The following is an 18,278-nucleotide window of genomic DNA, read 5'->3' on the forward strand; positions in this document are numbered from 1 at the left end:
ACATATTTATAATTTTGATTTAAAAACAGTCTTTGCAAGAACCCTCTTGCATATGCTTAAATCTACCTGAGATTAGTTTCCTGAAGGCTTGTTAAATGCCACTGAATATCCTTTGATTTCATTTTGTGCTTTATGCCACTTAACCATCTGTTCATATTTCCACCTCTACATTTGGAGGAACTTTTTAATATTGATTCTTAAAGAAGCCCTTCCCCTTATGACCACAAGACATGCTTTTCCAAAATATCCTTTACCTTAAACAAGGAGGTGGATACCAACTGAAGCAACACTATTTCAGGAGGGCAAGGAGTTGCATGATCTTTGTGGGTCTCTTTTAGCTCAGAATATTCCATGATTCACTTTTACCTTAAAAATATATGCATGAGTTGCATTCCACTGTGTGACTGCACAGTCTCTTACCTGAACAAACAGCAGCAGTAGCAGCATAAATCACCAGCCCCCAGCATCCCATCTGAACCCCAGCATTGTAGGCGTGCAGCTCAGTCGAGTTTGAAGGGGCCTGCAACAAACACAGACACCAACACCACTTTGTTGTACTGATCACATCTCAGAAATGAGGGACTCTGAGCAGGTCTGCCCATGGGAACGGCTCCTACCTTGGGATCACCCTGGAAGATGACCTGTCCCATGAAATCCGTATAGAACACAGCTTCAGCAATGATCGAAAACCAGGTCAGGAGGTGGCAGACGCACAGCCTCAGCAGCTCCTTGGGCATCTTCAGCATGGAGAGCCACAAGAGCCTGACGGTGGTCTCGGTCTCGCCCTCCTCGCTCTCTGTGTCGCCGCTGGAGTTGGTGGTGCCGCTCTGGTTGCGGTGCCGGCAGCGCTGCCGCTGCCGTTTCTGCATGTCGTAGATGTCGTTCATGCTGCGCGAGGACTTGATGAGCACGATGGCGTTGGCGCGGCGGAAGCGGTACCGGTGGGAGCCGATCTTGCCGTAGTACGAGAAGGTGTAGGAGGGCTGCCGGTAGAACATGTGCCGGCGCCGCCGCATCGAGTTGGAAGTGCTGGATTGCTTCATGCCTATTCTGGCGTGGCCGTTGAGGAACTCCTTTGGTAGGGAGCCGTTGATGTTTGGGACTTTATCTTCATTTAAACGATTATCAAGCAACATTTCCTCCTCCTTCTCGTTCTCCCTGAGGAAAGCAGACAGGTGGTTGAGCTTGGACTTCATGATCTCCTGGCTCGTGTTGTGGGGAGTGTTTGGATATGAAGCATCCTGAAAAATGGAGGGTTCTATATCATGCAGGAAAAGCAGCTCCGATTCAATTTCCAATGTGGCATCAGGCATGTGCAGAACTGAGTCACTCTTGCTTCTCACAATGTTCACCTCAAGGAACTCCATATTGAGGTCATGCTCCGACTGAACCTCATCATGGAACATGGAAGCTCCATAGGGCTCTTCCTCACTAATTACATTCAGCCGATTCAGCGGGGGGAGACTGCCACTGAATTTGGCACTGGAAAGTGTGTCTCCTTCATCATCAATCCTGTCCTGCTGAGGGTTATATTGCTCTTCTTCAATGCTGAAAAGGTGGAGAGCAACGGAGACAGAGAAAATAATGGCAGCAAAGAAAAAAAGGACTTGCTCTTGAGATTTAAAAATGCTACCCAAGAAGGTCTGTGTCCAGTCCAACCCTCCTAACATATAACCAATTGCTCCTCCAAGACCTGTGGAACAGAAAAAAGCAAGAAGTGAGCTCAAGAATAATCAATTCAGCCACGACCTGGTCTTCAGAAAGACTGAACAGCTGCCAAAAACATCTCAGCTAACTCCATACCAGCTGAAAATGCATGGATGTTCAGGGCCATGTCTTGTTCTTCACTGTCCACCACATCCAACAGGTAGGCCCGAATTGGCCCTTCGGTGGCATCGGCGCAGAAGTCCAACACCACCACCCCAAGCACCGTGAGAACAATTCCAATGGGCTGCTTGTCCGGGACATCACCAATAGCCAGACCTGGGGAGAAATGGGAGAGCTGTCTGAGCATCTCACTTAAAAAGGGCAAACTCCTAAGAACAAACTTAACATCTTCAGAGAGAGGTGACCCAATATGTTCACTGCAAAAACTTCTTTAGGGAGCAAAATGGCAATTTCAGCTCTTTGGCACAGCATCATGGAAGGCCTGGGACACAGACAGATTTATGTTCTTAAGACTGAAATTTATCAAAATGTTATTTTATAAAGCATCTCTTAAACCTCTGGGAGCACTGGGTATTATTTCATATTCATCCCTTGTATTTTCCTTCAGATGCTGAAGGCTATTTTTATAAAAGACAGCCATGGTGGTAGAGGGAGCATCCGAAATGACATATTTCATCTGTCAGACACATCCACAGGTAACTGCACTGCTGGCAGCACTCCTCACACAATGTTTAATGTCACAGTACACCAGGATAAAGTGAAATTTAACCCCTTCATCACTCTCTTTGCTTTTCTTAAACATTCCTATTTTCTAGATTGCTTTTTATAAGCAAAAATTTTAAGGATGAAGCAACATGGATGTATTTTGCATTGCAAAAAGCATCAGTCAGCTTGTGTTGACAGCATAAGATGAAATGCTTTTTGTCTCCTGAGTAGAAAGGCAGCATTAGTGCAGAACTGGATAATTTGTCATGAGATGAACCAGTGACAAAAGCACGAATTACTCGAATCACAGAGATTTAGAAGTTACACATGTGAGGCTGATAAAACCATTAGTGCAACTGATTAAAATGTCTGTGGAAGGAGATGAACTGGCTAAGGCACCAAAAATCATCTAAATCTCAAGCGCTGATTCCTGCATATTGAATCCTCATTTATACCAAGCTCTTTGAAGGCTAAAGAAATTTATAAATGTTCCACATTCAGCTGAACCCTACAGCAGAAAACACCAACACTGCTGCAGATCTGCTGGAAACCTGAACAGGGCAGGAGAGAACAGGAGCTGGGTAAGGTGTTCTCCTGGGCTGTATCACAACTGGGATTAGCCAACCTCTGTGCTTTTGGTTCCTCTCCCTATGACTCCTACTGCCAGAGGCCACATTATGAAACAGGGTCTGATACAGTTTTTGCAGCATCTCCTGTTGTCCCAAATTGCAAGTAACTGGAGATTGAGGATAGGCAAGCAAAGCAGAAAAATCTACAATATTTTGTGCTGATTTATTAAAAGGCTTCAAAATAAGCCTATAAACAGAGCCTGAGGTTTGCTTGCCAGTATCAATAACTCCTGATCTAAACTACTGTGTGGAACTGAGAGCTTCTTATCACTTAAAATCTTGTAAGGGGGTTCCAGCCTAACATCCTGCAAACATCTGGAGGAAGAGGAGTAAGTCTTGGAGACACAACAACTCAATACAATTGATGACAACTAAATACAATTGATATCAAACCATACAGTCACCCCAGGACCATGCCATATGATAACAATTCAAATAAATAATATTTATTGTTTGGATAAATTAAAAAAGCATAAACTAAATGTCATCTATTTGAATAGTTTATCCACTGCAGTTTGCAGAGAATTGAAGCCAATCATATGGTATTCCAGTCTGGCTTTAACAGGCTGAGCCAAGGTAACATTCCACTCATTTCCCTCAATTAGTAGACCTGTTTCACAATAGAGCTGCATCTAACCCCATAAAAGAGAGCCAAGAGGATGTTATTAGGTGCTAAGTTCCTTTTGTTTGCATCAGTCCAATCATTTTGTAAACATTTTCCTAAACATACTTGCTGTCACCTCTCCTACAATAAATTTACAAAGAGATTGTAGATTAAATTCGTAGTAAACTATGTTCAAGGGAAACTATTTTTACCAGCTTTGATGGGGGCTCAGGAAAAATTATTTTCCCACATAGTTTTTGATAAACAAATATTAACTGTGTTCTGGACTTTTTCAATACTGGGTCTAAGAAAAGCACAAGAAAAAGTGAAAAGATAATTTTTGAAATAATGCTGGAAACAGGATGTGTTGCCAGATATGCATTAAAGGGAAAATGGATCACAACAGGAAACATTTCCCTGTGAACAGGTTGCTACAATTTTCCCATGTCAAGGATCGACCAAATTCGTCTCAGCGACTGCAAACATTATTCTGGCAACCATTGTATTAATAACATTGTTATTAATACCAGTTACAGCTAGGATTGCACAATGCTCAGCACAGTGCTGTAACTCTGAATTCAAATAATAACAGGCAAGATGGACAGAGCTCAAGTGCAGGGTTGTGGAGATTTCTCATGATTTTAACATCAAATATGAGGTAAACCAACTGCAGAACATTATCTTTACTTCCTGCACTAAAATCTCAAAGCATGTACATTAGCAGGGGATGCATGGAGGGCATTTCCCTGTTATTTACCTATCACAGAGCCATTAAGGAAAAGTGCAACTCCAAAGAGGACACCAATGCAGAGAGCAAGGATGAAAGGCCGCCGGCGGCCCCAGCTCAGCGTGCAGCGGTCACTGGCCGAACCTATGAGCGGAGTGAAGATCAAGCCCAGGATAGGGCTGAGGAACCAGGTGAGGCTGTAGTATTGTTCAGGAAGACCTAAAAGGAAGACAAAAATGATGGAAAGGTTATGTGGTACACACCAAACATCTCACTCTATATATGGAGTTTTGTTACAGCACTGAAAAGGGTAAATTGATTTACAGTGAATTCTCTCCCAACTTAAAAACTAACTTAAGATTCTTTAGCAATGGTTAAAAAACAGCTAAGGAAAGCAAGATTGTTTGCCTCTCAAATACCTGGGCAATAAGAAGGTAACAATTGGAGTATTTCTGCTACTGAGTCCTCTATTGATTTGTGGAACATAAAACCAAAGATTTTGGGGTGCTTGGAAGCTGCTTGGCTGTCATATACACAGAAAGAATTGAATCCCTGCTCAACAAACTTTTAAGATTCAAAATTGAACATTATGGTGGTGCTGCTTTCATCTAAGACCCACAAAAGAGTTATTAAAGATTTAATGGACTGAGAATGAAGGACAGAATTTGAATGTCTTATGAAATGTCCCATTTCTAAGCACAAAAATGTTTACTTACAAAAATGAACTACAGACAATAAAAACAACAATTAGCAATTATTCAGCAACTTAGATAAATCCAATGTTACCTTGTCCCTACTGTCTTTGCTTTCTTTAAGAACAGAGATGATTATTCATAGGATCAGATGGGAACAAATTACAATTTACTACATAGCACTTACAAGAAAGCAACAACTTGCTAGAAATAATAATTTCTAGAGAAGAGCTCCCAAGCCCGGCTCTGCACAGCCCCAGCAGGGAGCAGTGGCCTGCAGATGGCAGACTGGCCACAGCAGCAGCCAGGCTGGCTCCTCTGGGACCTGCCTCCCGCTCGTTTATCAGCACAGGGCAGGTAACACTCCAGCACAGTTCTTAGAATAACGTTAAAAACAAAACAATCTATTTCTTGCAGTCCAACTGATGCCAAGACAGAAAAACTCAGTGTCTTTATCCCAGGAAGGAAAACCATTTATTATCCAAACCCATATTTGGTGAGTGTGAGCAGCATTTGACCTTTGCTGGCAAGATCAACCTGTACCTTGTGCTCCCTGTTCAGCACATTGAGGCATCCATTACCAAGCAGGATTATACCAATCCCTGCCCAAAATAACCTCTGATGCAAATTAGGAAGTCTAATCTGCTGCTGTTTAAAAGTAGCACCAAATCTTCACTAGCAACACCGGCTTCTTCCACGAGACAGATCAGATTTTCCCAAGAGTGTTGTACACTCTGTGGTGATACAGAGATTATATCATGGAAAACAAGCAAATTTTTGGCATAAATAATCAATTTCATCACCAGGATTCAAAATCCAGGTCTGAGGCCAAGGTCTGTGTGATTTGACTCAACTTTGGCTAGTGAACAAGCTAACAGTGACAGCTGCCCTGATGAGCCCAGAGTTATTGGAAGGGACCTGCCCCTGCTGAAAGTTCCCAACCTGTGTTTGCCATGAACCTTGTGCCCCAGGGAATGGCATCGTGCTTCAGCCACCTTTCCTTGTCACAGGCAGCTGCAGGCCTGCACTGAGGCCTCCACATCAGTACATACCATGGAAATGTTGATTCCCTTTGCCAAAGAATTCAGATCTTTAGGAAAAGGCTGTGTTTGTACAGGTGGCACCATATTCATATCATGATTCAAGTCACTATCTCCTGCTTGGCTTTTCCTGCTGTTTGGTGATGTCTTGGCTGACATGGAAATATTAGCTGAGACATAACTCTCTGTGTGTTTGCATATTAGACCTAAAGCTCTTGTTCAAGAAGCCACAGTGCCTCCAGACAGCAGCATTTATTTGCACCATATCCTCATCAAAGATGCAAGTCAGGAAGCCAGCAATTCAAGCAGAAGTGCAAGGAAAACTTCCATCCCCCTGTGGTTTTAACACTCCCTTTAACTTCACCAGGTTCAACAGCTTCCCAAGTACACAAGCAGGTTCAGGCACCTCATGTTTAACTGGCACCTCACCTGCTCCAAGATGCTGACACTTATCAGTGCCTGTGCTGGTTTAACGATGGGGAAGAGGAAACTTTTAGTTCAAGGCAGGTAAAACTAAAGGCTGGGCATGATTCATTTAGGGTGAATGATTTTTCTGCAGGACACAGAAGAAATGGCAACATGTAAACACTCATCCCATTTAGCCTGCAGAGCCATCATGGGAGCAGTGGTTCAGCACCCAAGGCTGCTACTGTGTGAGCCAAAGTCCCTGCAGAGTCTGTTTCAAACACAGTGAGAAGCTGCAGCTTAACCAATGTCATGGATCTTTATTGCAGTGATCACCAACATCTGGGATAACTTGATGGTGTTTCACTGCATGAGGGCTGTGTGCTGAAAGCAGACATTTCTTTTCTGAATTATGTTGTGACTTGTGAGTTATGAGCTGGGACGTGTCAATGGAGCTCATCCATCAGTAAACACTTGTGAGATGCTGGGATGGTTTGCAGTAAATCACACAGAGACTTTAAATAAACACAGGGGTGAAGGCTGGCAAGAGCTCTGTCATCAGCCTAACAAGCCTCATCACATCTTATGTGAATAAACAATCAAATAGACACATTTAAGTAAAATGGACACAAAGATTCTCTTTTAATAATCCAACATCCATTGAGACAAACAATTTGTTTCAATGGAGGCTGTGAGCAGAAACAACAAGGAAACACTGGTAGATCAGAGAAGCAACAGAAGTGCAAATCAGGGACACCAGGGGTTGGCACAGCCCACTGTCCCTCTGTCCTTGAGGCCACCACTTTGTCTCCAGTCTGCAATGACACTTCTCTGTGGTGTGTTAACAAAAAAAAAGTTCTGGAAAACTCACAAACCATTTGAAATGATGATTTGAAATGACTTCTGCATAGAACTAAAAACTGTTTACAAATATTTCTCCTTCAACTGTAAAACCCACACATTTCCAAACTGGACAGATAGGTATTTTTTACGCTTTAAAGCCACAGCTAACTGTCATAAAAATGTCCTAAAATTATTACAAAAACAATCAGTACTTGACTTCAAGTACTTTCAAGATCAACTTTGCATGTAATAACTCAAAATCAGATTAAGGTCTGGTTTGATTTTACAGGTCAGTAAAAAGGAAGGAAAAAAGGTTTTTTACCTAACCTTTGATGCATGACTAAAATTAATGAGTTTTATCTTTCCATGTGTGAGTCAGAGGACAGAGACTGAAATGCTTTCTTGGGAAGAATTTATTTTTATTTATTGCAAAGGGTGATCTTCCTAACATCTAAGTATTATAAATAAAAGCCTAAATCTAAATATTTACAGTAAAAATGGCTTACTTTGCAGAAGACATGAATCTCAATGATTTCAGAACAGAGCCATGGATGTAGCTTTTATGGAAGGGTAAAAAGGACACTTGAAACACCAAGAACATTATGTCTCAAGATTCTTTTTTAGAAAAACCACTTTGTTTTTTTTGTTTTATTGAACTACTCATTAGCAGCCAAAATCTCTATCTTTAGAAAAAAAGGCCACGATAAAAATCTATACAAGAATTAATAGCCCAATGCCAAGAAAAATGGAAGAATTTCTAAAAAGCTTTGAGTGCTCCCCCAAGTAAACAGGAAAGGGATAACTTTCAAGTGAAACACGAGCCATTCCCATAGACTGGGTGATGGCAGGAATCACTGACATGAGCACAACCTGCTTTCTCTCTTGCTGGAGAAGCCATGCCATGGGACTGCTTGCATGAGCTAAATGGCAGGGCCCTGATAAATTGCATTCCAAGAGTAAGCCAGCAGTTTATAAAGCCACCATGTGTGTTTTACATACAGTTATACAGAATTCCAAACTGTTGCCATTTATTAAGTGATGTGTATGGCTTTACTGTAAGTATGTAAACTGTGAGTTTGTCACATCAGAATGTCTTTGGTTACTCGAGTGGAAAACAACTGAGTGGGGTTAGAGAAGACTCCTGGTGGGAAGCAGGCACACAAGGAAACTAAAAGCAGTACAGGAAAAAATTAATCTGCTGTTGGGAGAATTCCCTCCTCAACCTGAGCAATGCACAGGCAGACAGAGCAATCATTGTAGCAATGGGCAGGAAAGTGAATTATCCAGAGTTTCCCTTTGTGTTTGCTTTCTAGATGTGAAAGTTGAGATGTGTAATTGATAAACTCAGTCTGCCCAGTGAACCAAAACTCTGAAGAGCTCTAGTGCCCAGAAGTGTCTTCTTTCTCTGTACAGATTTAGGTGTCACCTCTTATGTCTGTGCTCAGCATTGTTGCTGGGAAATCAGACTTTTGTAAAGCTCACAGCCATGTTCTAGCAGGAGTTTTCCAGGAAAGAGCTTTCTGAGGCACTGAGCACGACCTCCACTGCCCCATGAAGTGAGACTTCAAAAGGTACCTTGCAGATGCTTTTCCTAAAATTCACCCTTCATGCTGGCAGAGTCTGCAGGACCTTCATAATTTCAACAGTAGCTTGCTTTAGTGCTAGACATTTTTATATAAATGAGAACATTCCAGACAGACAAGGAGAACTCCAACCCCAAAATACTATTCTAGCCTTAAAAGAGTCTGTTCTCATTTTAGTATCTTGAATGTCTGCATACATGATATGAATATTTAGGTTGGCTTGTGTGATTTGGCAAGAGAAGAAAAAAAAAAGGCTGAAAATTGAAATACTTAAAGAAATTGTGTGTATATATGCATGTGTGTGTCTGTGATAAAACAACAGAAACCTCCCTAAGTCTTCCAGAAGTTTTCTGCCACAAAAGAATGGGCTCCAAATATGAAACTTTATAAAAGTTCTGTCTGCAAGGGTGTTAGAAAGTTGAGGAAGGTAATTGCATATCCTAATGGTTCCTTTTTCTGTATATGTATGCTGCCAAACCTACAGAATGTCACCATTTTATGCAATATTTTAAAATGGGAAGACAGTTCAGAAGGCAGCTGAGGCAGGAAAGACAACAATAAGCAGAAATGTAGAGGCAGAGGGAATGTTTTGACACCAAGAAGTTCCTTGTGACGCCCCCATTCAGTGGCAAGGACTCAGCTGGGGGGTGTATTTTAAATAAACTTGGCTATGGTTACGTGCTGGGCCAGCAGCCCTGCAGCATCCAGGCTCTGACGTGCACAACAGATGCACAGATGCTGGCTGGGACTGGATTTCAAGGCAGCACAGCCATGGGATTGTCATCCATTTGACAGCCTGTCCACAACCTCTTGCAGCCAGAAGTGAAATGTCCCAACTGCTGAGAGCTGCTGTGTCCCCCTAGAACAGGCCACAGCTCAGCTGGGACGGATTTTGTATGGCCAGGAGTGGTTTCATGCAGCACATGCCTTTAGCAAAGGCTGCTGAGACACACATGCAGACTCAAAGGCCAAAGCAGCTGCATCCCATTACCAATTTAATGCTGTTCCTTTATTTTGTCTGTAATTTTCCACCTCCACACTTGCCTTGCCAGGTAGAGCTCTCAGAGCAAACTGCCATCCACCAACTTGGAAAAGCTGCCTGGTGGCCTCATGGGGGAGGAATAATAACTGGAGGATTATTATTTAGCCTTTTACTGACAGCTAATCTGAGGAAACACCAAGGAGGGAAAAAACATATTGGGTAAACAAGGTTAGTATTTGTGGCTGAATGTGAACTGAATGTGGAGCAGGTCACAAGGCAGACTCAAAAGTCTCATACAAATCAGTGAGAAAAAGCAAAACACAACAACAGCTTCTGTTAGGAGTGACGACTGCCACTGAGACCCTTGTAATATGGCATTTCCCAGCCAGCTACAAACAAACAGGACACTGGCTTCTAGTAAATAAGGGTTTGTTTTTTCCCAGACAAAAAAAGTGCCCAACAATAGTGGGACCAGCACTGCTCACGGTTCACAGGAAATGCTCACTGTGTCACCATCAGTCTAAGGGCTGCGTGAGGTCACAAGTTACATGGAAGAAAGATTAAGTCCCATGCACCAGTTTCTATTCAAAATCTCTTTTTGATAAGTTCTGTTGGGGGAAAAATAGTTCTTTATAAGCTTAACAATAAGATCTGATATGGGAATAGGATGCTATGGTCCTATTTTCATTTGTTAGAAATCATCACCTAGAGACTTGTTTATACACTTTAAATAAACACCATACAAATTTCTCAATGAACACAAGAAGCTGTCGTGCCCTGCAAATGCTTTCTATTCCACAATTTCATCCTTGTATAAAATACTGCATGCTGCTAAAAATATTTCACATTGATCTGTTTAAAACTACATTGCTTATACAATCTGCTTTGTTTAGACTATTTTTAAGGAGTGCACCAAGCAGAACCAATCCTTGTCAAAAAGCTGTGGAAGAGTTTAAACTCTGGTAACTGTTTTTCATCTTATACATAAAATTATAGGAACCACTGCAAACTGAAGCAGTTTAGCTTTGGAGGATCTATATAAGGAGTAGGAGTTTCAGAAAAATTTCATAAATTGAGCCAAATATGCATTCTCTTATATTTAAAATGAAAATACATACTTGCCACACATTTATGTCTCCCAGAGAAACGGCAAACAAGCTGCAATGCCTGTTCTGACAACATGAAACTGACCATATATTCTTTGATTCTTGCTACCTCCCCTCAGATAATAGGATTTTTAATGGAGTGTGACCCTGAGCTGCCAGAGAAACCACACCTGAGCCAACATATGTTGAACCAATGCACTGGAATAGGCCTGACTGGTGGTCTGAGCACTACTGAGGTACAGTCAGCCCTTGTACATAGAGTTTTTTGCACCCATGAGAAACCACATTCTAACTTCTGGATTGAAACAGGAACTCTGACCAACAGGGAAGGGCTAAAAAAAAAGTACAGAAAGCCCAGTAATTGGTCCTGGTGCCCATTACCATGATCTGAGCAGCCAGAGTACAAGCTTTTAAGAAAGAAATAATTTCAAGTTCTTCTTGAAATCAGAGTCTGGCAGCACATGAGACGAGACAGCCTCTAATTTGCCCTAATGTGACAGTATCTTACATATCTTACAGCTGCTGGGGTGAGAAGAAATTAAGCTTATACAGGACTTCATTTTTAGACTAAAATTTTGCTTTTCATTCAAGGACTCCTGCCCAGCCTGCATAAAGCACTGGCTCAAGCCAAGTGCTTGTTCAGAATCTGCTTGGAAGAAGCAGCAAACAGCACAACACTGGTGAAAAACTGACCAATAGTTGTGATCACGGGGCTCAGTTCAGTTGCAGGAGAGCAGGTGGAAGAACTCAGAACAAAACTGTGAGGTTTTTCACTGCTGCTTAGCTTCCTGCATTAAAATGATTGCCCAGCAAGCTGTCAGGCATCTTGATTCACTCAGTGTCTCAGGAACAACCTACTGCATAAACAGCATCTCAAACCTGTGCCTTCAATCTTCCCACTGGTAAAATTCACATCCTGAAATTCCTCTTGTGCCTGTGGAATCAGAGCTCTTGTGCTTAGCCTGCAACATTCAGGAGCTGTCAGCACATTATCCCATCTCCCAGGCAGGAGCACGTGTGCCCTGCAAGCCAAACACTGCGGGAACACAAACATCAGCCCCTTGCAAGGAGTCTCTCCTGTCCCTCATCCCCCTCTTGTAAGGTCCTGTCAGCAGGGATGGCTGCACAAGGGCTGGGGAGCTGAGCTCTGAGCTCACTCAGCTGCTCTGTTACTGCTCTGGAGGATGTACAGGGCTGCCTCCTCTGTGCAAGCAAGGAATTTTTTTGTGGGACACAAGACCGGAGGGATAAAACACAATTTCTCCATTATGGGCACTGAGGAGAGTGATAATCAAGAGAACAAATAATTAATAGGAATATTGCAGAGACATAAAAAACGTGGCACTGCAAAAACCTGACATCCAAGGGCAAAAAGCAGAAAATTCTTTCCAAAACTACCAGCAGAAGTCAGCTGCAGCCACTCTGGAATAGTCAGGAAAAGCCCAGAGGACCAAAGAGACACTTTGCAGGGGATGGGGCTTGGGCACTGTCTGTCTTCTAGGACAGGAACCTGCTTCCTGCATTGCTGTGATATTCAAACCTTCTACAGCACATTCAGACCTTTAAAATGCACCCACATTTCTGCTTTAGTCACTCCCCATCATAAGGACAGGATTCAAGACAAAATCTGCATCTACACTAGAGACATAGGAACAAATGATTAATAGGAAAATAAAAATGATGATATTAAGTTAGACATGCAGGAAAACTGACATTTTTTAAAAACTTGTATTTCAAATTTCTGATTTCCTTAGGAGTTGGATGCAAATAAATCAACACTGTTACAGCAGAATTAACTCCCGAAAATTTGGAAACTATTTCATGCCATGTCTGTACCTAGACTAGTGCCATCCATTTTGAAAGACCAGCTAAACTGGTAATAAAAGAAAGCCCTTGCCCTTCAACAGCTTCAGTACAGAAATATTAGTGTGGTGTTTCACACAGAAAGTTCTGGAGGTGTTTTTAAGCTGCAGAAGAGTAATATCTCCTGGCAAGGCTGTTCTGCCTTTTGAAACTCCCTATGCAATAGCTTGCCAGCAGCAACCTCGGTGGGTTAAATAACACTTCTGGAAAATGGAATTAAGGAAATAAGTGACAGGCCTCTTAAAGGATTTCATCATCCAGCTCTCCCATTTTCTGTCTCTGCTCAATTATTGCTTCTCACCCTCCTACAACTGTCCTCCCCTTCTCATATTTGGCAGCTGTGGGAGTCGTCAGTGTTTCATTAAGCTCTGCTGCTGCACGGCTGCTCTGCCAAAGTTGTAGAAAGGTTTATGTGGCTTTCCTGACAATTTCTGGTTTATAACCCAGTTTTATGGTGCTGTGTCAGGAAAGAGAAGCGTATGGTAAGAGAAGTGAGCCAAAGGTATGTGTGGAAGGGGGAGAGGGGAAGCAAAAGCCTGGGAATAGCTGAGGTTTGAGGAATCAGAGAGAGAACACATGGGCTGATCTGCAGGCAGGCAAATGTGATTTTCTTTTTAGCATAATCACAAACGCTGTCAAGCATAGCTTTTAAAGCTTCCATTATTTATTTTAAAGTTTCTAATCCTCCTACTAACCTACTTCCACAGGGGTAACCTATGGTAATTCAGGTAGAAGACTGTTTCTGGCTTACTGCCTTTATAACAATCCAGTTTCCTACTTCCTTATCCAATATTGACAGACATATGTCTATTACTTGATTTATTTGGTACTCCTGCTGCTGCAGAGGAGGAGGAATCAAAAGCAATGCATATGACCTGCCCTGCTCAAGGAAAGGCCACAGAATCAACTGCTGTTGTAGATTTTTTTTTTACTGTAGCTAATGAGCAATTCCTACAGGTTCCACTGAATTATATCCTTATCAAACCCACAGTATTTATTTTTGCCAGGGTACAGTGTAAAGTGACAGCTTTACTTAAGACAGAAGCTGAACCTTTTATGCTCAAATGCTGAGAATGCCAAACAAGCTTTCCCCATGCTGCAGCAGGAAAATAAGCTGCAGAGAGACCAAGGAAACAACATTGCCAGGGGCTCCCACCTACTGCTGAGGCTGATTCACTCAAGTTTGCCAGATTATCTGTGCTGTCCTTTTTGGCTCTTGGGAAACTTGTTTTTATAACTTTTCTTGCTCTCTCACTTATTAACCAATATTTGGAAATATATCACTTTGACACTAATAAGAAATTTGCATCACAGCATTTAACAAGCTGAAATGGAATATAGATTAAATCTAATGCAACTTCCAGTGTGCTGAACCAGCACTAATAAAAAAATTTCTTTTTAACCAACACTGTTGAGCAGTTTTAAGGGTATATCAGAGGTGTTTACATCAAATAAAAAAGTCAAAACTTTCTTCAGTATTCCAGAAAAACACAGGTGGTGTTCTGTATCACAGAATCACCCAAGGCTGACTTGACAATGTCAGGGTATTTATCCCCAGCCTGGTTAAGCAAGCTGCAGACACAGGACTCGAAGGTCACACACACAACATCAGCATCCATTTCCCTTCACTACAAAGTGTCTAAATGTATGCAGGCCCATGGATGAGTGCAGCAGTCAATAAGCTGTTTCAGCACACTGATCCTTCCCTTGCCCTCATGGGATGTAATTGAAAGGCAGCAGTGGCCGTGCTGCCCCACTTGGGCTCGGGCATTACGTAACGCTGCAGCACTTCCCGCTCCTCTGGCTGCAAGATTACACATCAATTACTGTGACATGTGTTGCCTGAAGAGATGCAGCATCCCAGTTTATCCAAAGCTCAATAGGGGTTTTCGTCACTGTTTCTAGAATATTGATAAATTTATAAACACAGGACTTTGGCTTGAATTCCTCAAAAATTCCCAAACCCGAGAGGTTCCTAGACACACACAGAAAATCCTTCAGCAACCTGTTCTGGTAATCAACAGTGGAGCTTTTGTTGCAGTGATTAACACATTAATACCCTAGAATATGACCATCTACTTACATGGCTGAGTCAAATCCCAACCAAAAACTCGTGTTAACCCCTAGCTGTAACTCCAAGGAGAGTCAAACCTCAACTGTTAACTCTGGGTCTTTAACCCAAACTGAAGCAGCCCTCCCACCTCCTAAAAAAATCTGATCAACAAACAACTTTTCACCTTAAGAACAAGTTTTTAATAAAAATCATACTGGCTTAAGGGAGACCTATTCGATATGGGGCTGCCCAGCAGCACCATGAGGCAGCAGTAGGTGCAGTCTGTGCCCTCCTTGCTCTGGTGCTGTTCTGCTCCACACAGCAAGGAGTTTGTGCCCAAAGGAAGCCTTGAGTGCCATTCCACACTACTCCACCCCAACCTCAAGGGTAGCTGAAAGCCTGATTGACATAACTAAGCAAGGACAAGATGAACAGCAGGGCTGGGACTTGCTCTGGCCAAGACTTTTAAACCACCATTGTAGCAAACACTGGGCTAGAAGGCATCAACAAGATATTAATTCCTATCCACTGCAGCAGAACTTTCCCCTGATGTGTCTGTTCCGCTCCACCAACTCCCAAGCCCTAGGGAATCATAAAGGATCTGGCTCACCCTGCCAAACAAATGACTGGCATATACATAGTCCAGCATGGCATCTGCTCAGTGTATCCAGGAACAGAACTTGAAAAAGGAAGGCAAGCAGACTTGAGGGTAGCCAAAAAAGTATTTTTGTTGTTGAGTGGGCAGCCAGAGTCTGGTCAGCACAATATTTGTGCCCTTGAATTGCAAGCAGCAAAGAAAACAGTTCATTTCCAGCCTCAAGAGTAAAATGCAAGGAGCTTGTCACTGCATATTGATAAAAATCATTCTTTCCTTCCCCAGTTTTTAGACTTGACTACATGCTTGGAAGTCACATGAAAACATTGACTTAAGGAGGTGTTTTTTGACCTGTGTAGCCCTGCCAACACCATCTGAGAACCTTTTTCTTCCTGGGGATTAGTGACCAGACAGTTGATCTTTACATTTCAGCTGGGATCACATTTTCATAGCCCTTTTAAGGGTCAGAAGGTGGTGCAGGCAGCTCCTTCTAGAATTACCCTGGTTGACCCAACAGAAAAAAATGTAATACCTAATAAATGTTATAGCTACCCAATATACACTTCATATTCCAAAAGCCATTTTCCCCCTCAAATCGCCAGAAAAGAAAAAAGCTGAATTGATCCTACCTACACTCCTTAGCCCATTGACATCATGCAGTCTCAAAGTGCTTTACTTCCCTTTTCAATACTCAAAGCCTCACAAAAAAGCACCATTCTCATGACAGGCTTACAAAAAGTGCATTGTTAATTGTTACCATGCTGAAAAATCAACCTTCTGGACTTTCTAAAAGCTTTTGGACCACAGGTTTGTTTATAACAGGAATAAACACTCTGTCTGGGATCATGTTGGTCAAAACTGTGCTACTGGGAAGCTCTACCAGAAAGTCAGCAGAGACTGGTAACACAGCATCTGCTTTAAATTATTTGCTATTTTAAAAGTGTTGCTGAATTATATGAATGAATATATAAAGAAACACGCTGATTCTTCTAACTCATTATTCATTGTTTGCTTTAAAAAAAACCAAAGCCAAACAGGCAAATTTTGCAAATAACCTATCCTAATCCCCTACAGAGAAACTGCATTCCTCTATGCAGTTGCCTTTATTGAGGTTAATTCCTCATGTGGCTACATCAAGCGGAACAGAAATCCTATTAGTGCTTTCCCCGTTTGCTGCAACAAATGAACAGCATGTTGGAGTTTGCAGGCACAGTTTTCCATGTACACTACTCCAGGAAAAACAGTGCACTTCACCACAGGCTGAACAATCTCTAGATATAAGCATGAGGACTATCAGACAGAGAGTTTTAATCAACTGAGGATTTTCCCTGCCAAAAAATGTGGGTTTTCTCTGTAGCTAATCATGCCACCAACCACCTGCCTTGTGGTAAAGCATTACAGAAACCTATCCTCTCAGATGAAATTCTGGGGCTGATTAAAGACACTGTTGGTGTTTTATGGAACCTGCCTCAAACTTTCAAACTTTCCTAACCTGCATGTTTTGGCTTGAACATTAACTTACGTGAAACACGTTCTATACATGTACAGGGGAGATTTAAAAGCAGAGCTGCTTTCAAATTGAAGTCTGCTAAATTCTAGTTAATAAACCCCTTGATCTTAGAATTTTGGGCTTGCAGGGTCACACTACAGGCTTGCTCTCATAGGAAATTTTAGTAACTAGAGCAGAGTCTCAGGCATCACTCCAAATAACTCACTCACTGTGTCCCAGAGAAGTGGCTCCCCACCCTCACTCAGCTCTTTAAAAATTATACAACTGCATTTATACGTGAAGGATAATGAGATCCATGGAGTCCCTTTGCACCAAATAACAGGAATTGATAGTCTGGAATAAAATGTAATAACACAAGATGAATATGACTTCTTACTGCAGACCCTTAAATGTGATCTTTACTCACATGTATTATGTTGCCCAATCAGTGAAGCTACACGTGGAAAGATAAATTTACCAATAAAACCTGAAGTTAAACAAGCAGAGCACACCAGCACAAATGACATCAAACTCTTCCTTTCCAAATGTGCAAATTATGAGAGTTAGACCTTGCTGGGGAGGAAGCAAAACAGAACTCTATTCCAACAATTAGACAAGTGTCTTTATATATTATGAAAACCAGTTTTCTTTAATATCACTCCGCATGTTATATTTTCTTGCCATTTAATCTTACAAAAGAATGGAACAAGTTATAGATATATATATTATATATTATTATATATGTTATATACGTAAGTTATTTATACATATATACAAGTTCTACACAAGTTACAGGTGTAGCAACACAGCATTATTCAGCCATCCAACAAAGACCTTGAATAATTTTTAAGATTCAAACCTAAATAATTTGCAAGATTTGCAAGATTTGGCAATCCTTTCATACCTGACAAAGTTGTACCAAACTCTTCTTCTGAATGTTACAGCTTTAAAACATTTGAAAACTTATTTTAAACACATTTGCCACATCAATAGGGTAGGAATACACAGTGCAGAAAAATAACCCCTGGCACACACTGACTCTCTCCAGACCGATGGAGTCCCTGGCACAAAATTTGACGCATGACTTTGAGTACCTCAGAGAAGGGGGAGCACTTGGTGCACTATTGCTTAATTAAATTACAGAGAAAGAACCACCCTCAGCCTTTTATCTGATTACATAATTTTATTTTCTCATGCCAACCTCAGATATTGTGAAGGCTCCCCCGTGCACTTCCTGAGCTTCCCCAAAGTTACACAGTGAGACCATACTGGGGGACCCAGGAAGTCTTCGAGG

At 41.8% G+C, this 18,278-nt stretch overlaps 1 protein-coding gene across 1 annotated transcript in view; it reads right to left on the minus strand.

Moving 5' to 3' along the window:
* The window catches only part of SLC45A4 (solute carrier family 45 member 4), a 62,531-nt gene that overhangs the window by 7,647 nt on the left and 36,606 nt on the right, over nucleotides 1-18,278 (minus strand). The window contains exons 3-6 of the mRNA XM_059466012.1: nucleotides 4,364-4,552; nucleotides 1,804-1,983; nucleotides 618-1,693; nucleotides 421-520 (exon numbers count right to left, since the gene is read on the minus strand). Coding sequence (XP_059321995.1) covers nucleotides 421-520; nucleotides 618-1,693; nucleotides 1,804-1,983; nucleotides 4,364-4,552 — 1,545 coding nt within the window. The remainder of the gene's footprint in view (nucleotides 1-420; nucleotides 521-617; nucleotides 1,694-1,803; nucleotides 1,984-4,363; nucleotides 4,553-18,278) is intronic.

Source organism: Ammospiza nelsoni, chromosome 1, assembly GCF_027579445.1.
Source record: "Ammospiza nelsoni isolate bAmmNel1 chromosome 1, bAmmNel1.pri, whole genome shotgun sequence".
NCBI lineage: Eukaryota > Metazoa > Chordata > Aves > Passeriformes > Passerellidae > Ammospiza > Ammospiza nelsoni.